Source organism: Leptonotus elevatus, chromosome 5 (assembly GCF_054856555.1).
Source record: "Leptonotus elevatus isolate MCC_2025b chromosome 5, RoL_Lele_1.0, whole genome shotgun sequence".
Classification (NCBI taxonomy): domain Eukaryota; kingdom Metazoa; phylum Chordata; class Actinopteri; order Syngnathiformes; family Syngnathidae; genus Leptonotus; species Leptonotus elevatus.
In genome coordinates, this window is record NC_141243.1 from 14,973,836 (window position 1) to 15,000,110 (window position 26,275).

Here is a 26,275-nt window from a genome sequence, read left to right on the forward strand (position 1 = left end):
TCTTATGGCACACCCAATGGGAACTGTTAAAAATGACAATTATAGGCTGGTGGGTGGCAACTAAGTTAATTTGAGCCTTTCTGTGAATAATTAACTTTAGTAACATTAGCACACAAGTGAAACAACCTTTAACCCTTTGTACAAACATATCCAAAAATATAATTTTAACGTGTTGCCAAGTTGATCTTATTAAGTGCTTATTCAATCATTACACCAAATACTATTTGTAGCTGCTAAACATACTACTGTCCATATATCTATCAAACACATTTAAAGAATTAACCAATTATTTGCACAATAAAAGCATGTAGAGGTTTATTTTCTTTAGTCCATTTCTCACTGCCAGTCGACCATTTATTGCTGTCTTTTGTGTGTTCATTGTTATTATCCGCGACAACGTTTTAGCACATTTTTAGCGCATCTGATTGTAAAACACACAAACAAACAAAACAAAATAGGGACCATTCTCCTTGTAATTCAGTTTCAAATTGTTTACCCAAATGTTGACCTCCAAAATGGCGGAAAAGCAAATACTGATCGAAAAATGTTGAACACCATCACAAAAGCGCTCGTGCCTCTGTTCGATTGCTGACCACTAGATGGTGCTACTGCAGCAATAACAGCCAACAAACGACTGCACTGTAGTATGTTGAAAGGCTGACAATAAACGTCTGCGTAAAATCAAGTCCTTTAGCTTACTTCTTTCAGACCAAACTTCGGTGGTGGTTACGTTGATGCGGCATTGCTACCCTACCATTTTCTGGTCATTAAGATCAAAGTCCTTGTTGACAAGGCTCAGATTTTTCAGAAGTGGCCACGACTTTATTCAATTGTTTTCAATGTATTTAATAATTCATCCACCCATTTTAATTTTCTTCATTAGAGCCACGAGTGTGCTGCACACTTTAACACATGAATAAATCAATCACGGGAGGGATTGTTTTTATTCATGCCAATCAATTCACAGAGAACGCGAGCATTTTTCAAAATTCGGATGATGATGATTATACATACTGACTTGTGTGGTTCTGCATGTTGAAGTGGATTTTTTTTGTTTATTCATTTATTTTTTAATACAAAAGTAAATGTTTTTCTAGATATTCATTGGTATGCAGTCTCACATGGAGTGTATGCACATATATGTGCATTCAATGGCCCAATTTGTGAATGTGTAACTGAAAGAAAGACCATGATTTTCTCGCATAGAATTTTCAATGTCGCTCAAGCGGTCCATCTCATTAGGTACTTATTTATGCATATATTTTATGCATTATTCATTGTTTCGGAATAATCAGTTCGGTCTCATGCTGAGTTTCATCCGCACCGGGCGCGCGCACACATAAACACAAACCCACCCACGTGCACTTCATCACAACAAAACTGAGAGCGGGGAAAACAGGTAAAAAATATCCTCAAAGTTTTACATGGTACGTAATCAGCCAACGTTAATTTAATAGCTACATGAGAATTGCCACGCAAAAAAAAAAAAAAAGCTCAGCATAGCTTTTATTCTGAAACGTAACACCGGAAATATATTCGGCTTTATAAAATGTACTTGTCAGCTTGGCTGAATTTTCAACCACTCACCATACAGGTGCGCTCGGGCATCGGCGTTTTAATTGTTTCACGCTAGAAAATGTGACGTTTGCTGGACTTGTGCGCGTGGACGGTGACTTCTCGCGTCCCCGCGGCACGTCGACGCGGTCGAGCACGGCGGAGCAACAAACTGGCAAAGCAGACAAGCGACACTCAAGAAGCGACGACTCCTGTTTTCTGCGTTTATGTTGGACGGTTGTTGCGGTGCGCGGTTGTAGAAGATCATTTTCATTTTCACCTTTTTTTTTTCACATCAACAAATGTGAAGCATCGCGTTGCCTGGAATATTTTTTTCGTTTTTCCCCCTCTTCACGTTTGATCCTTGAAATTGTCGAGCGGGGCCAGTGAAATGTAGCTTCTGTTTGACAGATGTGAGGCACCACATCTGCAGCCTACAGGTCTGTATGATACCATCAACGTAATGAGACTGCGTGTTAAATGAGCCAAAATGTGACATTGTGTATAACTGCATCAGCCAGAGTCATTTTCTATTACAAGAAAGATGACATTTTCTTTGCTAGGCTCTTGATAGCATCAGTCACCCTACTCCAACCTGAAGATCATTTCTCCCATCGCACAGCTCACAAACATTGATTCACAGTAGTTACATGGAATACTGTCCAATGATGTAGACACAATACAAGCTATGGACCCAACTGGGTCTAAAAAAAGCCATAACTCAAGCCATTTATTCACCGGTGCACCTTCCTGTCATTTTACAGCAAGTCACCCCTCCCCCTGTTTACCTGCTCATGAGGAGAAGCTGCTGCAGCTCCTCAACAGCTGCCACCTCGGACCCTGGAGGCTGCTGCTGCGTTGATCAAGGAGCAGGGAGCCTGCATACAGAAAGCAGCCGAGGACCATGACCCCGGCAAGGCTGCTTGCTTGAAAGCACACCAGTGAAGTCACTGAGCTCAACCGCCTTCTTTGAGGCGCTGATGACATGTCCCCGAGTGATATTTGACTGACAGGTGGTTCTCTGTCTAACCTGCGAGGGACAATGGCGCGCCCTGGTCCAGGTTTGCTGCTTCCTGCAAATGGGCTGGGATACCCTCCCCAGAATCTGGCCAGAGTGGTGGTCTGGGAGTGGATGAACGAACATGGGCGCTGGAGGCCCTACAGTGCGGCGGTGTGCCATCATATTGAGAACATCCTGAAGGGGGACGCCCGAGGAACCGCCGTTCTGGGACAGGTAGATGGCCAGCTATCTCCTTACATCATCGACCTGCAGTCGATGCATCAGTTTCGACAGGACACGGGTAAGAGACGCGTCGGTTCGGCAACGGTGTTGGTGACACTTTAGGCTTTTGCTTCACAGTTGGGACAAAGAATATGTATGGATTTTATGGCTCCTCCATTATCTCGCTCGAGGATAGCGTGGCCCACACGCAGTTGTTGAAATAAGATGTAGATCTATAATTAGGGAAATCGTGCTTCCTTTGCAAATGATGTCACATCATCTCTCTTTGGGACTGATTAAAACCAAAGCCTTGTCTTATGTAACGTTCAAGGGAGCGAACGAGAGTCGTCGATGTCCCGGGCGGCCTTCTTTGGGAGTTTGGGAGCATCCAAGATGAAAAGGTGCAATCATTTATTCATTCGTAAGTGTGGCTGGCATGCCGCGACCTTGCCGAAGGGCACCATGTCGGTGGGGAGACGCATTCATCAAGTAAATGGGTCCTGTAGGTTCGGGGGCAAAGGTCGCTTCTCCGGATGTCAGATCTATGTGATGAGTTTGAAGTAGACGTAAGAATTGCAATTACTGTGGGAACCGTGCTCCTTTTGTTTTTATCCTGTTCCTTTAATGTGGCTCCATTTGGAAGCGAGTAGAGCATGCCGTTTAAAAGCGAGCCTTCACTCTCGTGACATGGACAAAGTTCCAGATTTGACGTATATCACACGATAAAAGTACAGCACATGTCACTTCAAAGCAAAAAAACAGCCAGGCCAGTCTTTGTTTGGTTCTGTGTAATTTTCACAGATGAGAGTTGCCCTTTTTTTTTTTTTTTTTTTTAAATGAGGCCAGATGTTTTTGTTTGGTTTTGGTTTCTGCTCTACCGCTCCACTGAAGCTTCGTATGTTCTCCGACGTGTGTGTGAGTTAATTTGGCTGCTGTCCCAGTCTTTGGAGCCAAGATCTATCCCCACCCAGAGACGTGTGGTCAGGGGAGGCAAGTGAGGCATAGAAAAAAAAAGAAAGAACTTATAATTAAATTCAATATGTTTTATTATAGTTTATGGTCTCCACTGATTTTTAGGACAGGGTATCGATTCTAATATCCTCAATCGATTCAATTTCCATTCACAAGAGTTGATTTAGATTTTGATCCGATATTAATGATGGAACATCAAGTCTTCTTAAATATGAAGGACGTGATAAAAAATGCCGCAAACATTGAATTCCAAATACAATTTTGCGGAGTCAGCAACTGGTTAAATGATTTTTGTTATTAATAAAAGGAACATGTTGTAATCACTTAAGTGTTACATAAGCAAGGATGAGATGATATCTTCAAAATTCAATGATTGTAAATATAAATTAAGAAGATTCTGAATTGTCTTAAAGTGCAATAAGTCAGGCGTTTACATGTGAACAGTAAATTTCAAGAAAACTGTAAGATACAAAAAAAAGGCCTTCAAAATTCAATTTTCTTATTAATTTATGAGAAAAATATATTGAAATAATCGATTCATGGTTTTATGAATCAATATCAGTCTCAAAGAGGAAAATTGATTCAATGTAGATTATTAAACATTTTTTAAACCCAGCCGCCAGCCCTACATAATTTGTTTTATAATCAAGTAATTATCACTTCTGTCATTAAAATAGCTGAATGTGCGTATTTCCTGTTCAATCAGGTTTTCATAACAGTAAATATAAAGGGAAGACCAAAATGCTTTTTTTTTTTTAATAATAAAAAAAAGATCAGCAAAAAACAACAACAATGAACTTTGACATTTATATTAAATATGATTTTGTTTGTCTTGCCATCACATTGTTGAACAGTGTGGAATTGATTTGAAGCATAAACCAAAGCTTTGAAAACGGATTCAATGAAGGTCCAAATTTAAATATAGGTTAATCTTCTCTTTTGGGTTCATATTTTTATATCCGACTCAGTCACTGCACGTCAGTGAATCCCGCCACGTTTATATCATGTGTGGTGTACTGAGAGTGTCACTACAGGAAACCGTCCTATCAACGTACGGGGGGACAAAAAACAGGAAAACTCTTTCTCTGAGATCATTTAATGATATTGCATAACATCCACGGAGCGATACAAAATGACTCCCGTGTGCATCCAAGGTGACCTGCATCAATCTGTATTATGTAAATGTACCCTCATTTGTTTACGCCCACCAGCCACAACAATAGGTACACTCCTAAACATTATTTGTAATACAAAAAAAACGGTTTGCCGCTTACTCCTGTGCAGTGTTAGATTGTATTTGGTCGCCAAGGTGCGCAAAGTGTCCCCCGTGAGGTTACATGCATTATTCTGGCACACAAAGCAAGACTCCAAATCACTGTAACACCTTGAGCTGTATTGATAGTTGTCAACATCCTTTGTGTGCGTGCGTGCGTGCGTGCGTGCGTGCGTGCGTGTGTGTGTGTGTGTGTGTGTGTGTGTGTGTTCTACTAATGGGGTTTTGCTCAGTCTATAAATTCCACTCCATGACATTGAATAGTGCAGCTCCCTTGCTAATACAAAAAAATCTATAAAACGTAGCGTGTTTATAATAACACGATGCGATTCTCCTCCGACGCCTTTTGAAACGTTTCGACTTGTTTTGTTTTATGTTGGAAAAGTAGGGAGCAGCATCCATGTTGTCAGGCGGTCTGTGTCTTGTCGTGTAGACATGCTCACTAACTGCCGTGTGTCTGTGTTGGCTGCGAGCTGAGCCAAGCCGCCATTTGTCAGAGCTGAGCGCGGCACGCCGGCCTGACGTTTATCGCTCCTTGTTGCAATGTTGTGTGTGTGTGTGTGTGTGTGTTACCTTCCCCCACGGCTGGTATAAACCTGTCGCATGAAGGCCTGACGGACTGCGGCCGAGTGGTCACCTGCTCCCATTTCCTCTTTGTTTTTTTTTGTGTACGCGCCAGCCACGTCTTGAAAATGGTTGAACCACACACCGCAGCCATTGATCCAACGGCCATGATGCTTTCAGAGTGTAACGTGTGTTGGTGGGAAAGTGTATTGAGTGTTTGCTTATTGTTTCTCTTGTGGCTCAGGAGGTCAGAATTGGTTTTCGAGTAGGGTAGAGGAGCCTCAAGGTCGTTTTTAGGTGGTTTCTTCTGCAAGGGCTTGGAGATCCTTCCCCCCCCCCCCCCCCTGCTCATCTGTGGTTTTTAAATGTGCGAGTGAGTTTCTCGAATTGATGAGATGGGGGCTATGGTAATCTGACATTATGCATCGCAGATGTGGTCTTTAGAAAGTGTCTGCCATAAAATGACATACATTTTGCCTGGTTCTCTGAACAACTTCTCGGGATACATATCGGCACCAGCCGATGATCTGTACCGATATTTGGCATTTTGACAAATATCCGCATTGGCCTTTTTCCAAATCTGACGGCCGGTAAAGTTGGCATGTCACTGAGCGGCGAATGCTTGCGAACGTAACAAATTGAAGGTTTTCAACAGGATTTGTAAGATGTTCAGTTTATGCTTGTCGCAGGGACATTTCAAACGTATTCAGACAATTTTTCACTGTCTGTTAAGCTCTTTTGAAACCTTTTACGAACCCTGACAAAAACCTTAAATTAGCTACAGTCGCATGCATTTGTCACTCAGTGAGATACAGGGATCTTTTCATTTATGTATTTGTTTCCACGTCACGTGATGCTGACACTGGGAACTCCCTGCACTTTTTATTTTTAAAATTTAAGAAAGAAAGAAAGAAAATTAAGAAATTATGTTGACATTTTGGAAAGCTTTATTTACAATAGAAAACTTTAGGGAACTATTTACTTGCTTAGTTTTTAATTTGGCTTTGACACATGCTAATTATCCTGAAAACTACATGTAATTTTTGTCTTTTTGTTTTTTTTAAACAAAGCTGTCAAATATTTATATTACGACAGTGTATTAGGGCCAAGTCAAATATTTTTTTATTTTAGAGGGCGGGGGCAATATTCCGAGAATTTTTTTTTTTATAAAGTGGCAAATTTGCGGCGACATAAAGTGGCAAATTTGCGAGAAAAAAACCTCAGAAACTTACGACAAATACACGTTAGCGTAGCTATAGTCCAATGTGAGGATTCATTGGTGGTTAATGGGACACTGTCTATAAAATGAAAAGGCAGGATGGAGACGGGTTCATTCTTAACTTTACTTGTCATACTTTATAAAGAATGACTTTATAAAGTTGCAAATTTGCAAGTTTTTTTTCTCGGAATATTGCCCCCGCCCTCTAAAAAATATAGATATATATTTTAGGGGTGTGCCAAAAAAATCGATCCTCATAAGAATCGCGATTTTCATTTAGTACGATTCAGAATCAATTTTGAATGTCCCAAAGTCGATTTTATTTAAATTATTTTATACTGTCTTGGTTTGTGTGTGCCTTTTTTATTTGGAGCGTTGTTCATGTTGTACCCGATTTGGCCGCTTAGGGGCAGTGTGGTTCCACGCGGTATGATACACTGTTGTTGTAGCCACATTAAAGAGTAGAAGGAAAAAGTCACGATCAAGTTATTCCAATAAAAGTAGTTTTTTTTTGCAGTGCGGAGTGATAAAAGTGCCGCGAGTAGCGCGCTGATTAGCATTAGCGAGTAGGTCATTACAATTCCTTGCACATCCATAGATTGAAGCAAAAATCATTGTCAATCAAATAATTTTAAATAAAAAAGTCATTCTTAATCAAAAATTGATTCTGAATCGAATCGCAGACCCAAAAATTGGAATCGAATCGTGAGACATTCAAAGATTCCCACCCCTAATATATTTATATGTGGCCCTAATACGCTGTCGTATTATATAAAGAAATATATATATTTTTTAAATGGTGATATTTTCTCTTTTACTGAAAATGAATATCAGCTCCAAATATCGGTTATCGGTCCTCTTGACTACTAATAATCGGTATCTGTCTTGAAAAAAAACAATCTATCAGTCTATCACTATGACAAAGACTTGCCTTTGCAGGAATCCCCTCAGTGCTTCATATGCAGTACAGTTGAAGCATCGAGTTTTATGGGTAGTGTGGCTGAATATCTGGCAGAAGGCCGTTTTTGGCTCACAGCCAAGCAACATTGATCTGTTTTGTTCCCCCGAGGGCTGCTTGAACCTCTAAACACTTGAGTAGACTGATCCCCTTTCACTACACCCACTGCCACCTGCAAAACACACAAGCTTATCTGCCATATCCATCATGTACCCACTCTTGCGGCCTCTGTTTCACACTGCACTTATTGCCTTTGCCTCCTGACTTTTTGTTTTTGCCATGATGCAGAAGTGACACATAGACGAGCGCGTGTGCACTCGGGAATGACTTCTAAGTTGTCAAGGTGGTGCGGGGAAAAAAAGTGGGTGCTGTTTTAAGGCTCTCGCCGATGCAATTATGTGCTGGCAGACGGGTTAGGCTGATGAAAAGTTTCCTGAGAAGGTCGTTGTGACACTGCACATAGGCAGCTGGAACTAGCATAAAAATAGCCTGCACAAAATACATTAGATCATAAATGTAAAGCTGCTGCCAAGATGAAAAGCCATCTCACTCTTGATAATGGTGATTTTAAGAGATAAAATCTGATCCTGGTTTTTAAACAGTTTTTCCATCCATCCATTGCAATCTATTTATCAAGATGATTTCATTTGTACGGCAGCCATATTAGGGCCACGTATAAATATATTTCAGATGGGGTGTAATATTCAGAGAAAAAAACCTCACAAATTTACATGAAATAAACTCTCAGATTTGTAACAATGTGGTAAATTTGCGAGAAAAAACTCGCAGTTTGCAAGAAAACGTAGCGTAGCTCTAGTTTGGACGAGGTGCTGAATTTTGTCCACCAGGAGCTATAAAACGTGAAGAAGTGCTTAATGGAACAATCTTTTTCAAATGAATAGGCAGGATGGAGACGGATTTCTAAACTTGACCCCCTTACACACGGCAAGCTACAGCGACAACACTTCCTGACCCGCTATCAGCTGACTAACACAAACCAATCAGAAGCTAGTTTACTTTAGGTCAATGCAAGTGAATGACTGAGAACAGCAGGATCAAGACATCAATTTAGTGACTTGTACCCAACACTTCAAAGTGCGAATACTTATTATGGCATGGTTAGTTTCTCATTTTTTTTCTCGTTAATTTGTGTTTCTTCTCAGAATATTACTAACCTTGCTCTGCAAGATGAATTCTCGCGGTATTTGAGAGTTCACAAACTCCGGAGAATACATCTCGTACCGAGCCCGTAGATTTACACCGATCCGAATCACAGAGCGAGATTGTGTTTGGGGGCGTGATATGCAGCTGTGACGAAACCAGGAAGCGCGGTCGCCGGGGGAAACCATCAAACCTAGCATGGACGAATGGATGCGAAAAATAATTCTCTTCTCTCCCGTGTAAACATGGCCACAGTCCCTCTGTGTCTTAAGATGTCATTAAAATTGCGGTCTAATGAAATTTGTACCCCCCCCTGGGTCTACTTGATTTTTTTTTTATTTCTTAAACAAACATGCCTGTATATTGACTTGACTTGATGTACCTTACTGTGTGAAGGATTTTCTCGGATTTAGCTTGTGTTGTCTGCAAACATTGTTCCTTGTCCCACACTTTTTTTTGTGTGTCTAGTTTTGTCCCAAAAAATACTTTGCAGAGAGAATTTTAGATTTGGTTTCTGGTTCTCAGTTGCAGATTTAAAACCGAAGTAATGAGTCAAGAGTAACTACAGACGCACGACCTCAGGAGGAGATACATTGAGTTTAGACCGCCGTGCTATTCCGCTTGGTTGCACAAAAGCATCTGCACTCCTCACTCGTATTTATAAATCTTATCTTGTGTGGGGAAAAAAAATGTGCAGCTTGATCTCCCACGTTAGGCATCTCTTTGCAGCTGGCAGTTTCTGTAAACAATGCGAGCGGAGAGGATTTCTCAATTGTGCAGAAAGGGAGTTCTAGTACCTAATAAGGACATTTCGAGAGGGATCTAAATACAGTGCATACTCCGACTTTGAACGTTGATCTATGCGCTTGAGATGCGAGCCGAACAATCGGAGCATATGATAAGAAAGATTTGACTAAATATCAACCAAAGCTGGGATATAAATGGGATATACTGTCAGCAAAATACTATATATGCAGTGTGGATGGACCCTTGCCTGACTTCTTCTTCTTGTCGATTTGTAGGTTACCGTTTGACACAGTTGTCTGCCATATTTGGAGTGTAGTGTTTGAGGACTTACCACTGATTTTACTGCATCGCCTTGGCTTATAAAGAGTGGCTGGCGCGCATGTTAGCTCCGTGACGTTCATGCTGCTGGAAATAATCCAGTCCAAACGCAATTTAGTGGTTCACTTTTTTTTGTCCAATCTTCCTTCTAAATTCAAATGAGGTGACAATGCTTTGTTTCCTGTCACACAGTTCTTCGTATAGTAGATTGAGTATTCTGCAAAGGCCGAAAGCGAGAAAGCAAAACGTGACGTCTTTAATAATAGTTTAAAAAAAATAAAAAATAAAAATCGTCTGTAGCCTGGTAACAGCAATTCCTCTGATGATGTGGCGAAGACATCCTCATGTTGTCATATCTGCTCTACTTTGCTGGAAAACTGGTTTTAAACTAGCTGAGTACATACTGCTAATGACTGAAGAAGGCTGTGCTTTATTATTATTATTTTTTTTACTAGCAAATGTTCATGGGAACTTCTTCTGTGGTCTGTGGGTGGAAGCAGTAAAAAGTCCATGTACAGAACATGTTAAAGATCAGTACCGTGTGTCATAAGACAGAATCAGAATAATCTTTATGGGCTAAGTATGTTAAAACACACAAGGTTTTGATTTTTGTCTTAACCTGACATTGCTTTTACAGTCATTGGCAAACTAAATGCCGCAATATTAATGGCCTACTCAATCTGCTTGCATTCTTACATCCTGCACACATTCCGCATTTCAGAAATAATTTAACGTACATTCACACGTTTTGTTTTTTATTGCCAATAATGTTGTTGTCTTAAATATGTTTTAAAAGTCTTATGATGAAAATGAGATAAATGAAATACAAAAAAAAGAGATAAGGAAGATGCTTGTTCACTGAATAATGCAACAAAATTCCACATGATAGTTACAAGGTCATTTTGTACTTTACAAAAAGACTAGTGTTCAAGAATAAAGTGTTCAACATTCACGGATCGTTAGGCGTGAGGGTATGATGGTTGAAACGATGTTTTGAAATGAATGAATACAAATAACGGGATTTCGATATCAATCAAAAAGAATCCTGATTATTATTTCCCCCCATAAACGGCGAGCCTGAGCCAAGGCAAGGCCAAAGTCACTTGTAGCCAAATCTGCTGGCTGGATTCCACTCAGATGTCACCGGGACGAGGTGAGGAGAGAAGAGTAAGAGGCGGAGCGTTTTCCTGATGAAAAGTGACAATCCAGGAGGAGGGCGGCATAATGACGCTGTCAAGCTGTGCACATTTGCCGGCTGTTCAGATATCCTCACTGGCGGCTTTTTAAAACTGACGCGTTTTAACATCTTAGGGTTCCAAATGTTGTAATGTAGTCTATGATCTGTAGATGGATAAACACTTCTATTGGAAACCGTTCAGTCAGGTTGATCTTATAAATATCTGATATCTGACTGCGATGGTTGAGGTAGGAAAAAAAATAAAAAATATTATCTGTTTTACTGGTAGACCCAATTATTATTTATTTTTTTTAGGTCAGAGCAGATCCATACATCACTGTTAGTGTTACCTTTAAAACCTTGAACTCTGGGTTGTTGTCCTTTCTGTCCATATCTTCGTGACACAATTGTGCATGTCTTCACATCTGCTCTGGCTTTACAAAAACAAAAGCTCAAGTTGAGACAAAATGACCTATGAATATAATAGCCTATTGTCTATATTCTATAGAAGGCAGACGTTCATGGTGTTACACAGAGTGTAAGTTGGTTGGATAGAAGTGGGTAGTCTGACGTTGGCACAAAGCGTCATTTAACTGAAACCAAAGTCACACTGACGCAACTCGGGCTGCCATCAGTCGCAGAGAACCGAAAGCGCGTCACATTGGGGTTTGCTCTCATTCTGCACTCTTAGGCCACGACTGTGCAGTGGCAGCATGACAAATTGTTGAATCCAAAATTAAAGCCCAAGGTGCTTTTGACACTCATTGTCATTGTCCCAGTGTGCGCTCTCGCAGTGGGCATTTCACACTTGCTAGAAAGCATATGACAGTCAGTGTGAACTTTCACAAATCACATCATCAAATCAATGTAAGGCCATCATGTTTTACTATTAACGACTTTGATTTATACTTTATGTTGCGCTGAAACTTGCATGGCTCATTTACAGGCAACTTTGAAGGAATTTCTGTATTTGCATTCACCTTTTAATGAATCCAATACAAGCAATATAATTAGAATAGCGCGCTTATAACGGAATGGTTAGGAGACGATGCAAATTGAGAGTTGACCAGACACCCCATTACGACGATGATTGCGTTGTTTTGTTGGTGCATGATTCAACTGCAAGTCCTGCATCATCCTAACATAATTCGAGGACTGGAACGGATTAATTGCATTTCCATTCATTTCAATGGGAAAAGTCACCTTGATTTCTGAACATTTCAAGCAGTGTTAATTTTGACAATAAATTTTAATTTAGTTTTATTTATAGTCTTTTTGACCAATTTTTTTTGTTTTAGTCATAATCTAGTCATCTGATTATATTTGAGTTTTAGTTGACGGAAATAAAGAGCAATTATAGTTTAGTCGATGTTTTTCCTTCAGCATACAACTTTTATACACAATATTATAACACACCTATTTGTAACTTTAGTTTAACACACAAGACGCATTTAACACAGCGGTGTCTTTATTAAACTTGTTTCAATGAAACATGTTGAACTGACAATAATATGCCTTATCTTAAAACTTAATTTGCAGCTACATTTTAAAAAAAGTGCTTAATTGCCTGTGATTAATTTTACAGCTGCACAATTAATTTTAACATGCTTGAACATTAAATCAAGTGCAGTGAACCGTTTCTGCGTGGTTCTTTTCTCCCACCCGCATTTCATTCCTTCTTCTGACTGGATTTTGTGAATTTTCGTCACTGTGTTGTTTTAGTCATTGACAAAATTAAGTTATCGTCTCAATGAATGGGTTCTATTTTAGTTTTTGTTTCATTTTTGTCCGGGGAAAAAAAATTGACATTTTTTGTCGACAAAATTACCACTGGTTTCAAGTTGCAAACGAGGTCACGGAACAAAATAAGTTCGTAACACTGTAACTTTAGAAGGCAAGTTAGCGTAGCTATAGTGTAGCTCCACCTCCTCTTGTGGTCTCTTTCTTTTTTTGATCTGCTATAATTGAAAAGGGTGTAGCCAACGCAGAATTTGCATTCAAAAAGGCCAAATCTATCTTGTTTTAATTAATTAGCCGACTCTTCTTAAACCTGCCTGTGATCCTCTCTTGATCCAGTCATACAACAAGGTTGCAAGGTAATTTTATGAACATAACTGCATGAGCTGTTCCTCAACGTATCCTCTGACACAGTACGTCTTTAAGTCAATTTTTTTGCTGAGTAGGCAGGATACAACGCTGATAAATATATCGTCTGTGTGTGAGGCCTGACATGAAATATAGTGTGGTCACATGCAAGCGAGATCTGCAGCTTAACTGGCTGAGGTAATTGTATGTGTGTGGTATTGAATAGATGTTGCAGTGGATCAAGATTATTTTCAGAATGGGAATCATAATGTTCACATTGGGGATTAATGCTGTTGCAGTTCATGCGTTTGTGGTGATCGGAGCAAAAGAACATACAGTAGTATTACTTTTGTAATGTGAATGTAAATTATTAAATTATTCTTCTGACTTTCCCAAACAGTCTTTTTATTTTTGTTATTCCCAATTGTATAAATATTCAAAATTCTTGTTTACTTTTGTTTGTTCTCTGTTTATGAGAGCTGCTTTCAAACTGGATTGATTCCAGAACTACAGAACTTTGCAGTCATCATTTGGCTGGTGTCTGAGACAAACACTGTTTGAGAAAATGTAAGCCTTATTGTTGCACTGTTGTGAAGCACACGGATTAAATCCCAAACATTTTCAAATGTGTGTAGAAATCAATGATATACTTGGCAGTATTTTCTCTCTCCCCTGACACAGCAAAGAATAATGACGTGAAGCGGACTCGTGGTGCCGTGAAACTCAAAAATGCAAGAGACGTGCATTCAGCCGCACTTACAGTATCTTCGCAACACGCACCTCTGTTTAGCATTCATGCACACGCAGGTAAACCGGCACATGTGCATGAGCCTTCTTGTCATTCCCACACGCGGCGAGTCAGTGGCGAGGACAATCACGAAATCCACAAATTCTGGAGGTTGTTGCAGGGTCTGATGCTTGGCTGCGCTGACTGGAGTTTGTACGTGGACCAACTGCAAATTATTTTTGTACTTGTTGTTTTACACAAATACCTGCAGATATATTACTTGAAACTAGTCTGCTCCTTTCGTTTGTTTTGACCTGTGGCTAAATAACAAAATGTCTACCGGTTTCAAATTTACATTGAAGATTTATTTACTTATGGTTAGACACACCCAAAAAAAAAACTGATACCACGAACACATTCCACCACGTCCACGGTCTAAAACTATTTACCTTCCCACCACTAGAAAGTAGAAACTCCTGCGTCTCATTGATTAAGTAGACTTGTGTCAAATTGGCGCCACTGCTCCCCCAAGTGGTGGGAGGTTTACATGACAATAACAAAATAAACAACAGGAATGGCTCTACACCTCAAAGTGCTTTACATAATGTAAAATCAAAATTTAATCAAAACATTAACATAAACAAAAAATAATGTGCCAGTTCAAACCAAGAAACCAAAAAAAAAAGGATTTCAGATATGAAACATTTTCAAAAAACAACAACTAAAGATCAGCTAAATGACTGTAAGTTACTATTCAGAGTAGAGTAGGTTTGAATTTGGTTTAATACAAGGCAGCAGGTCCTCAAGTCTTAATTTAGAAGACGTGAGAGTAATTTTCTGCAAATGCCATTTTGGGGGATTTTGTTCCAGATATTTGGTGCATTGTTTAAAACTGAATGCTGCCTCTCTCTTTAGTTGTACTCTGGGGACAGAAAGCAGACATGTCCCGAAAGACATGGGGGTGTATGAGAGTTGAAAGAACAGAGGATGTCTTCACTTTGCTGAGTGGTTGAGCCACTTTTTCTCGCTTTTCTCCCAATTTTCTGGTAGCAGAACAAGAACCTATTAATGGGACTCTTTCTATTGCAGTGTTTACTTTCTAGGCTTCGGCCAAAGATAAACACCCCACCCCTCTTTCTTTCTTTTTATTGTTCCTTTGCACAAATCCTCCACCAATCATAGACCTCCTTGATTATTCTTCCTCTTTTCTCCCCCTTTTACTTAGCATCTCTGTCAAGTTACCATAACCAAGGCTTTGGCTTCGTGCATCCGTCGTGTCTGCCAACAAAGACCGAATGAAGCTTGTGGGAATCCAAGTGGCAGCTGACTACAGGAGTACATTGTAAAGAGCTGCAAATGAACGTGTCGTAGCGGCATAGAAAATGAGCTTTAATGTGTGATTCTGCGAGAGAAGAGGAGCAGTGCTGTGATATTGAAACCTACAATGCTGTTGAAGCAGCTTAGTGGTGCTGACTGTCGTCCTCATTATTATGGTGCCTGATCTCAGCTTGGTTGTTAATGAGCAGCTAATCGCTCTCGCAGCACACTTGGACCGCACAGGTATGACGGTGGCAGCTTTATGAACAGAGAACTTTAAACATTAAAAACAGAAAACGTCCCCTCGCGAATGACAATGTCGGATTTGTTTGGGCCAGATGCTTTCTCCCAGTAGTGTACAACATATTTTTAACCACTTGGCAGCATTCTGATTCCTCATCTTCTCTTTCAACTTGGATTTATGTGCGTGAGTTTTATTTTTTATTTTTTTTGGAAAGTGCTTTTTTCCCTTTGCCATGCCGCACTTTTTTCTTTAAGTGCAAACCTCCTAATAGGCTTCAGTTATTTTATTTACAACCAACTCAATAAATTAACATCTAGAGTGGATCTGCAGTTTTTGGGGTTTTACTTTTATGGTTGCGTTATTCTGTGGCTTTCAAATGAACTCACGATGTGTTTGAAGTCTAAAACACGAACGAAAACATTGAAGTACCACCTTGTCAAAACATCTTGATGCGTAGGACTTAGTGCAATTCAATGTGGTGTCATGAGGTTTAGTAGGATATTAGGGTCGTTGCATCTCAGATCATCCAGAATTTTGAAATCCCACCCTTCCGATATGAGTGAAATGTGATGTAGGGATCATTCATAACATGGAAAGACAACGTTTACATTTCAGTTTGATCGGATCAACAGTTTGCTGAGAAATTGCAAATGTATTTATTTATTTATTTTTGCGAAAATGGGTGTTGCCGCCGAATTCCAAATTCCCATTTTCCAGCAACCACTCGTCAGATTGCAAAAACCAGGGTATCTCTGGAAAGGGAAAATGATAACCAATCCAAATGACACGCATGGTTATCTTTCTTTTGTATTTGTGTTGTTGAGGTTAGGCGTGTAACTTATTGTGTATTTCAAGGTCAAAACATAAGCCTAAAGTAATTTCTGTCAAAAGTACTCTGATGCAAATGCCAGATTTTGATACCTTATAATTTCCCTGTTTCAGAAATACCTTGCTTTTGTTTTGGTTTTTAAATTGAACCAGTAGTTGCTTAAAAAAAGGCAATTTGAAATTCGGCTGCCACAGCTATTTTCGCGAAAAAGTGAAAACTGCTAAATCTCAGAAACTGTTGATCAGATCAAGCTAAAATTTGGAATTTTTACTTTCTATATTATGTTTTGTCTAAACTCAAAATCTGAAAAAGTAGGCTTTCACTCATTGGGTTTCACTGAGGTGCAATGACCCATTACAAGTTTGGCAGTATAATAGATTCATCGCTTTATGCTCATACAGGAAAAGACAAATACTAATCTCAGCCCTCTGCAGTGAGAAATTCTGTGCTCACAATATGTTGCCTTTTTTTCTTTAACAAGGTCGTTTTAGGATTTGAAAACAAATCCCATGTTTTTATAAATCGCACTGCTTGCAAGTGCATTCATTTAATTCGCTTTAATGACTTGGAACAGCGGGTTGCTCAGATGCAAATGTACAGTAAGGTGTTGACATCCTGAGGCTTCATGATGCTAAAAGTCACCTAGCAAGTGTGGGACCCAGTTTCGTTTGTATAACCACAGCCTGAGAAACGTACTCACAAAAAATGTCAAATGCGGTGAGGTAGCAGTGAGGTAGGAAAAACTGATTATGAAGTGACTTTGAAAAAACAAAAATACTTTTTAATAGGCTTAATTCAGGCTCGGAGAAATCGGAAAGGTTAAGGGTATATCATCAAGCTTGTGATTATGGTACAGTATCACTAAAGGGGGGAAAAGCCTTAACTAGGTGATACGGGGCCTTAACTCGCCGACACAGACGTTTGCTCCTTGTCCAAGAGTTGTGTGTGAGACCAGGATGGAGTCCGGTGAGTGGAAAATGTGAGGAACGGCTCTGAAAGACAGTGCTGGTGCACGGCCAAGGCAGACTGTGGAGAGGAACACTGAGAAGTTGGCTGCTGGCACCGTGCTCAGGGAACAGACGAGCGCTAGCGTTCACATGCCGTATACTATCGATTACACTCACCACTGTGTCGACCCAGAAACAGCTTCCATTACAACACACGTAAATCTCATGCTCTTTATTGAAAGATTTGTGACACTGCTTGCGGTTGCGCAATTTCCACCAGAGGCGTTTGCTTCACACGCGCATTGATACGCTCAAGGGCGGATTTAGTCATTTGCAGGCCCTCCTCATCAGTGAACTACATTTTTGATATTGTTTATAATCAACAAGAAGTTGTAAATTTGACAAACAAACAAAACACTTTTTCCATTAACACTTTCTGTATTGGCATTGTGTCCCTATACTTTTGCATAGTGTTTTAAAAGGGGAAGTCAACCTTAAACATTTTTTTGACAATATCATGTTATATTTGACCTCACAAGTCTAAACATGACATTCTGATTAATAGTACATTTGTGGAATATGAATTATGCAGCAAAATCCAGCCGTTTTTATCCATCTCAGGGGGAGGCCATTTTGCCACTTGCTCCACTTTCTGGAGCTGAGCTGTGATTGGTTGTTATCTGAGCAATTGTGATGTCATTTTCACTCAACAGCAAGTGGCAAAATGGCCGCCTTCTAATTTTGATTAAAAACTGCTGGATTTTGCTGCTTAACTCACATTCCACTAACGCAATATTAACCAAAAATACTGTATTTAGACTAGTAACATACTGTCAAGAATTATTTTTGGGGAAGGGGGGGGGGGGTTGACTTCCATTTCAACTGTATGACATCTGTTTTCATTTCCTGCCGCTGGCTTTTAAGTCAAGGACGTTACAGTTGCGTTCGACTTGTTCAGCCATTCAGAAGTCATTTAGACAGGTCTTCGGTCACTGGCAGAGGAAAACAAAGCTATTAAGGAATGGAAGCACACTTGGCCTCCAGCAACAAACAGGCTGCAGGAAGTTTTCCTCCAGCTGAGACCTGGAAGGACAGCTGAGCTCTCCCTGAACTGCCTTGGCCCGGAGCGACAGTGAGGTTAGAGTCCCTTTTTGTGGGGTCTGGCGAGGCAATAAATCACGCAGCTTGTTCTCGCTTGATAGGAAGGCAAAGACAACTGGAGGACATTGAGGGTAGGGGCAGGAAAGATGGCTACTAAAATCACACACGACCAGTCAGGAAGTGGACACTTTCGCTCAGTTTCCTGTTAGGAAGGACAATGGAGAGAGTTGTGGTGAGAACGTCAACAAGTCATGTTTGAATTTTTGTGTGGACACAACGGTAAATGACTACTGCAAACTGAGGGGCCTTGGCAAATCGAGTACTCTTGGTATATTAAACATAAGTTGCCATATCATTAAATGTCAGTTTATCGCATGCCACTGAGATGTTGAATACATTCCAGGACTACAGGGCACAACAGAGAAAATATTTTTTAAAACCACACACTCTCATCATACTATGGGTGAGGAGTAGATGGGCATCGGTGCTTTGCTGGTGGAGTCAAGAGACCGAAAAAAGCAAAGGATTGTGGCCATGTTGTGTTTCTCTGAATATTTGATGGTCCTGCTGAGTCTCCTGAGCATTTATTTATTTTATTTATTTTTTAAGCTTACACAACCTTGTTTTGTGATGATCTAGCCAAAATATCGTGAACCTCTGATCTAATGTGACAATCGGTAAAATATGCCTTCAGCCTTGCGCACATTTATTACAAAGTAATCTTCATTAGCAGCTCAAGTTCCTGCCTCAGCACGTATTCATTTTCTAATTGGATTAACCAGAGTTTGAACTGAGGTTAAAATAGCAATTCTATTGGTTACTAATGACCTTGCTAACTGTAATCATTGTTTAAAGTCAAGTGAAACTTTGTGCCCTGTCTAAAGACAGCATTTGGTTAAGATTACATTTGAGGAATATGAATGAAGTAATGAAATCCACCCGTTTTTATCCATCTCAGGGGGTGGCCATTTTGCCACAAGCTGTCAACTCAACGGGACATCACAGTTGCTCAAGTAATAACCAATCACGGTTTGTCTGTTTTCTGTTTGGTCATGTGACATTTGCAAGTGGAGCAGGGATTGGCTGTTACCTGAGCAAGCGAAATGGCCTCCGCCTAAAATGGATAAAAATACAATATAATACATATTCCACAATCACAATACCACGTGTAGACTAATGGGGTCATATAGAACACAATACTAGAAAGATTCTTTTTTTTTAACTTTACTTTCCCGGGAAATTGGGGCTATCATAACAAGCCTGTCATGTCTTTTCAGGCACAATGAGACCAGTGCAGAGGAACTTCTACGAACCGTCGTCTGCTCCAGGCAAAGGTGTAGTGTGGGAGTGGGAGAACGACAATGGCTCATGGACGCCGTACGACATGGAGATCTGCGTGACCATCCAGAATGCCTACGAGAAGCAGCACCCGTGGTTGGATCTGACCTCTCTTGGCTTCTCTTACCTCATCGACTTCAACGGCATGTCTCAAACCAACAAGCAGAGCCAGCGCAAACGCCGCCTTCGGAGGCGTATGGATCTTGCTTACCCGCTCATCATGGGTTCCATCCCCAAGTCGCAGTCTTGGCCTGTGGGAGCCAGCTCCGGACAGCCCTGCTCCTGCCAGCAGTGCATCCTGGTCAACAGTACGAGAGCCGCATCCAATGCGATCCTCGCCTCTCAGCGACGGAAGCTCCATGGAGGGGCGGCGGGCAACGCGGGTGCAACAGGGACCCTGACGGCAGTGCGGCAGAGCAACACGTTTGCCGGAACTTCTCTTTGGTCTCCAACGTCGGCCGCCACCAATAATGTCAGTATAGGAGGCGGGCTAGCCAAAGGTGAACAGGTGCAGGTGCCATTGTCAACAGCCAACTTCCCTGTGATGTCATCCCATGGCCAAAACACACTTGCACTCAATGGACAGAACAACCTGAACCGACCCGGCGCTCAGCGCATTATGGCCACTCCGAGAGGAACCATTCCACCAGGGTAATGAGACAAGTCTTATTTATTTATTTATTTATTTTATTTTTTACTGTATTATCGTTGTATTTCTCTATATCAGGGGTCTGCAACCTGGCTCTTTAGTCCCTCTGCTCCCTGTTGATCTCCCCCAAAAATGAGTAGAAATTAATTAAAAAAATTAAATTTTTATATTAATTTTATTTTAGTATAAAATATTATTTAAATGAATTAATGATTCACTCTCAGCCATTTTCACTGAAGCAATCCCCTTTGCTTACTAATTTTGCAAGGACCACAGAATATTGTGTTCTATTGCTTTAAAAACATGGAACCCACCAAAAGAAAGATTAGAGTCTCTTCTTTCCTCAGAAAAAAGTACATTTCTATCTGTTTCCATTTTGCAGCAATTAGCATTAGAATATAGCTAAGTTTCGTCATTATTTACAAATCTGTTAAGAACTGTGGGTAAATTAGCTTTTTTTACAACATGGCCCTGGTTGAGCTCTTATGCTCTGCTGCCACCTGCTGGCCGTTTTTGTAGTAACTACCATTTCTTCAACCATTCTCTGCAGTTGAAAGACTACATCAAAGCCTTCTGTATGCTCTGACGTAAAAAAACAACAACAAATAAACATAAAACGTATAAATACGTCTTTGGGACACTTTTTTAAAATAGAACGCATTTATACGTTTTTGGGAGCAAATTAGTTAGATATATAAAAAAAACGTCAATTCACATTTTTAAGTTGTCAGAAAGAGACAAAAGGTAGATCAAAAGTTTTTTAAAATTACCTAAAAATGACTGAAGAGGAAAAGCAGAAATTCATCATAAAATTCCATGAAATTGCCAAAAATGTCACAGTTGGATAAAAAAAACAAAAAACATTCCAAATGTAACCATAAAATGTCCAAGAAATCCCGAAAATTACAATTAAATGTCTTTGTAATTGCCCAAAAAAGTCAGAAAATTTATATTAATAAAAAAAGAAAAAGCAGAAAAGAAAATGTCTAAGACTATAAAATGTCTAAAAACAAAAGAAGAAATCCTGAAATGTACCATAAAATGTCCTCAAAATTGCCCTCCCAAAATCAGAAAACTGATGGCAAAAATGACAGAGAAAAAAGAATCCAAACCCGGAAAACGAAAGGTAGAAAAAAAAAAGAATCTCAAACTCTAAAAGTATTGGATTTTGTTTTATGGTACAGCTCTAATTAGAATTTGGGACCCTCAGTACATTAGACAAATGCTAACAGACTGTTTCCTTCATCACAATCTTCAAACGTTTTGTGGCTCCAGACAGATTTTTGGTCATTTATCTGGCCTTAAATGGCTCTTTTGACAGGAAAGGTTGCCGATGCCTGATCTATACTATAACAGCAATATTTCTCTTGCTTCTCCTTTGCACCCGTGTCATTATCACAGTGTCGTTGTGGAAGCATAGTTTTCTTTCTGGTTTCATTAGCTGCGTGTGTGTGATGAGTGGTTCCAGCATGAGAGGCGGGTTGTGGCATAGCTGTGGGGGGGACCTCTTAGCCATGGAGGTCAGGCTCCACAGGGAAAATGAATAATGGATTATGGAAAATTTGTGTGTGAAATAACATTGAGGAAAATCCGTTTTTCTAGTATCACTGACTCTTTAGTCCCAACCCTGTTTTTTTTTTTTTTTTTTTTTACTAAAATAAAATTTAAAAAGTAAATAAAGGAAAAGCACAACACATACATGAACGTTTACACTTGCATTGATGCACATGTGTACAAATGCGATGGAGAAAGATTTTAAGATTTCTTTTGTGGAAGGAAGACTGAGAGAGAGAGAAAGCTGCTGAAGAGGCTTGGGTGAGGCGGAGTACAAAAATTCTCAGGCGAGTGGCTCAACATACAGGATGCACGTGGTTTACATACCCTCAGCAGCGCGCTCACTCACGTGTGCACAAACACAAACCTCTCGCACTTGCTCACTTGTGGGAGGCAAACGGACACCAGGAATCGACACAGAATGTGAGACATCACATTTTTTTTCCCCACACAGCAGAATATAGAAACACAGATACTCGGCACCTTGTGTTTTTTTTTTTCATGTCTCTCTTTTACCGTTCCATCAGATTAGACTGTTTTCACCATTTTTTTTTGTAACAAACAATTTATTTTAAGAGAAATCAAATAATTTTGCCTCTATTTTGCAAGTAACCACAATTTTAGAAAACAACAAAGAAATATGTTCGGACAAAAAAAAAAAAAGTTTAATTGACGCTTTTCTGATGGTGTCAATGAAAACCAAGCATTCGTTGCAAGTGATCATGATGAGTGTTAATATGATCGTCTTGCTTTCCTTGGAAAGTTGTCAGACTGTGAATTAAGATGCTTGTTTGAGGAGATTGTGTTGCTTCAAATTGATGTTTACATGCACAATATTTGCAGTTTGACCATCGGTTTGCTTGTGTCAACAAATTAGTCTCATGGACATACAAAGACCAGAATCTCACCACCCTTGCCTTTTACTGTACACGCTTCTCCAAACAACTTATGTGGTTTGTAAAAGATGCATCAAACTACTGCTTATTGCTAAGCCCGGTGGTCGGGGACGGACGGACAAAATTCAGCCCGAATCATATACAGTTGGGGTGTGAATTGCCTAGTACCTTTCAATTCGATACCGATTAATCCCGATGCGAATCTATAAATTGATTATTATATTGCGATTTTTTTTTTTAACTCAAATTTAGAAAATACTAATCAGTAAACATGTACACTGTAAGATTTGTTTGAAAATGTATTTATTTATCTGAAAATTCAGGCTTATAACTGAACCACTGTATTTAACAAACAATCCGTTTCTTGTTTAAATGGCAATGAAATCAAATATTAAGGCTTAATGTTCCATTAATATAACATTCTTCCATGCTTAATGTGTGAATCCTAACCCTAAGTAAGACGTTTTGTCAAATATTCCCATAAGAAAATGTATGTTTAAAAATCGATTCGGCCGCATATCGAATCGATTCGAGAATTGCGCGCTGTGATATCGCGATATATTGCCGAATCGATTTTTTTCTAACACCCCTAATATACAGTATCATGTTTGTTGAAGTGGGGGGTGGAGTTGGTGAAAAACATCCAGCGATTACTATTCATCATTCACAAGTTTGGGGGGGGGGGGGTGTAATTTGGGGGGAGTTTAGCCTGATGGATTAATTGGAGAGGATTAATTGAACAACTTTTCAGATTTGTAAAATGTAGACTTTTTTTTATATCTTTGTTTTAAAAAAATTAAAGAAAAAGTTCAGGGAGCATGTCTTAAAAAGTTAAATGAAAACTTAAACATGTAAATAGCTCCCTATTGATTTCTCCAGTAAATAAATGTTTTCCAAAATATCAAAATATCTGAAATCTTAGTTTTAATGTCAAACCATAAGCAGTAGGTGCGGAGTTTCCTCGGTCAACATCTCATATAAATAAATGAAAAATAGTTCCCTGAAATTAAGACAATCTTAAATAGATCTACTATTGGCCGTCAGATTTTATAAAAAGCTGACGTCGATATTTATAAAAAAAAAAAAAAAGCTGAATATTGGCGTTGATAATCGGTCTATCCCTCAAGACGATGTAGCATAGAAAGGCAAAGTGTGTTGGACTCCAGGGGGATTACTTTGAAGAGAAAATCTGTCGATGAAATATCTTTTATTAATAAAACATATCAATATAATCTTATTCTAGATCTTATGTTTCATTTAAGATTTAAGGCTTCAAAATACAGACCATTCTGAACGCTTGTCCGTCTGCGCGTGCCCTGCAATTGGCTGGCAACCAGTTCAGGATGAACCCGGTCAGAAGTGAGAGAGAGAGATTTGATTTGGCGGAGTGCATGAGATGTCAAGGTGGTTGGGTTCATCCTCTTTGACTGAATTGGCTCAAAGAGGGTGCGCTCAACCAGACAGAAGGAAAGGGCTGCTGTTGTTTGCAATAACCGCCCGATCACAAATACTTTCTGTATTGATGTTATGGAAAGTTGCAAACGATTCCAGTCCAATTGGATTCAAGCAAATGAATGACATTGGCTTCCTTCAGCAGTGGCGTGTCTTAAAGGTCAGCGCTCAAGGCTCCGCCAGGACAGGCAGGCTGACTTCCTGCAGAGGTGCACATCTAAACCAAACAGACAACTGCCAGTGTGCACTTTTACAAAATGATGAGCTCCGCTGCACTGCCTGCAAGAGGCAACGTGTCCTGACTTTGTAGGAATAAACTGCATAGATAAGTGTTTGCCTGCTTGTTTCAGTCTCGCTCATATTCATAGATTTTTTTTTTTCCCCCTCCTTTTTTTTATTTGAAGTCGCTAAGTGTGCAGCTGTAATATCACATTGCATATTTATGATGTAATACTCTCTGGAGCTCATTGTGTGATCTTTGCTTGGAGTGGATTGCAATGAAGATGAAAAGCATCCCTAATTAAAGTTACAAGCTCTCTCTGCGCTGTATCTTAGTGGGACGTCGGTACAGTGTACTGAGACCAAGACCCTTTTATTATATTGATGAGTTATTTATTATATATTATAAATCTAGGTAAGTTTTGATCACAATTTGGTCTAAATACCTTATATTTATTTATTTATTTATTTATTTATGTATTTATTTTTGTAAATTTTTCCCAAATGAAGCTTTTTCTTCAGTTTCTTTCAACAAAATTTGTAATATTCATGTTTTCTAAAAATGTAGATCTGGGCTGTGTGCCCGCAGTAATAAGACATCTTAATAATATGTGGAGTTTGCTCCATTCTTTTCAAGTATTGTCCTGGGACTGTAGTAGGTGTGATATCTTGCGGTCTTTATCAAAGTATGTGAGGGGGAAAAAAAAGTACTTACACAGCAGGAGTAAGTTGGACCCCAGTGTCTCAACAGGACAGCACGGGGGCACGTTTTTCTTTTTTTTCTTCTTCTTCTCTCCTGGCACTGAAAAAGATTCTCACACTTTCATAAAAGAAGTCAGTTGATGCGGATTTGTGAAACGCCTGCGGGCTGCAAGGCCAAAGACCTCAGGCCCCTCCTGGTCCGAGAGCCGAGTTGAGTGGATGAAGTGTATATGACATGTGGGAGGTCATTTATGGGCCTCTTGTCCATTAAGAAATAGATATAAAATAGCTTCTTCCACACGATCATGATTGAGTTTTGGTTGTTTGGTGTGTATCTATATATTTTTTTATTGATACTATACTATTTAAGACAAATTAGGTAGTTGCATATGTATATGATTGTGTATGCCGTACTCTTTAAACTTGATGGTTAAATTGTGGCTTTTAAATTAATGTAAGTATTGAGCATTTTTAGCAGTTTTTCTAGTAAACATCATGTATTTGCATTGGTTTTTTTTAGGGTTGTGAATTACCTGACGATTCGATACCGATTAATCCGATACAAATCTAAAAATTGATTATTGCGATTTCAAAAATAAATAAAAATTAACACAAACTTAGAAAATACTAATCAGTAAACTTGTACATGTACACTGTAAGATTTGTATGAAAATGTATTTATCTGAAATTTCAGGCTTATAACTGAGCCACTGCATTTAACAAACAGGTTGCAGTCTGTTTCATGTTTGAACAGCACTGAAATCAAATATTAAGGCTTAATGTTCCATTAATATAACATTCTTCCATGCTTAATGTGTGAATCCTAACCCTAAGTAAGACGTTTTGTTGAACATTCCCATAAAAAAAAATGGATGTTTAAAAATCGATTCGGCCGCATATCGAATCGATTCGAGAATTGCGCGCTGTAATATCGCGATATATTGCCGAATCAATTTTTTGTAACACCCCTAGTTTTTTTTTTTAATAGGACAGGCTTTAAGGCGGAGCTAAACCCCAACATTTTCTTTATGATTTGTTGTATGCACCCAC

The 26,275-nt window shown here is 39.5% G+C and overlaps 1 protein-coding gene across 2 annotated transcripts in view; it reads left to right on the forward strand.

Moving 5' to 3' along the window:
* The first annotated feature begins 1,560 nt into the window (after positions 1–1,560).
* The window catches only part of dtx1 (deltex 1, E3 ubiquitin ligase), a 35,022-nt gene continuing 10,307 nt past the window's right edge, over positions 1,561–26,275 (forward strand). For both annotated transcript variants that reach the window (XM_086075282.1, XM_086075283.1), the window contains exons 1-3: positions 1,561–1,994; positions 2,319–2,855; positions 19,693–20,404. In XM_086075282.1, the coding sequence (XP_085931408.1) occupies positions 2,597–2,855; positions 19,693–20,404 (971 nt within the window). In that variant the 5' untranslated portion in view covers positions 1,561–1,994; positions 2,319–2,596. The remainder of the gene's footprint in view (positions 1,995–2,318; positions 2,856–19,692; positions 20,405–26,275) is intronic.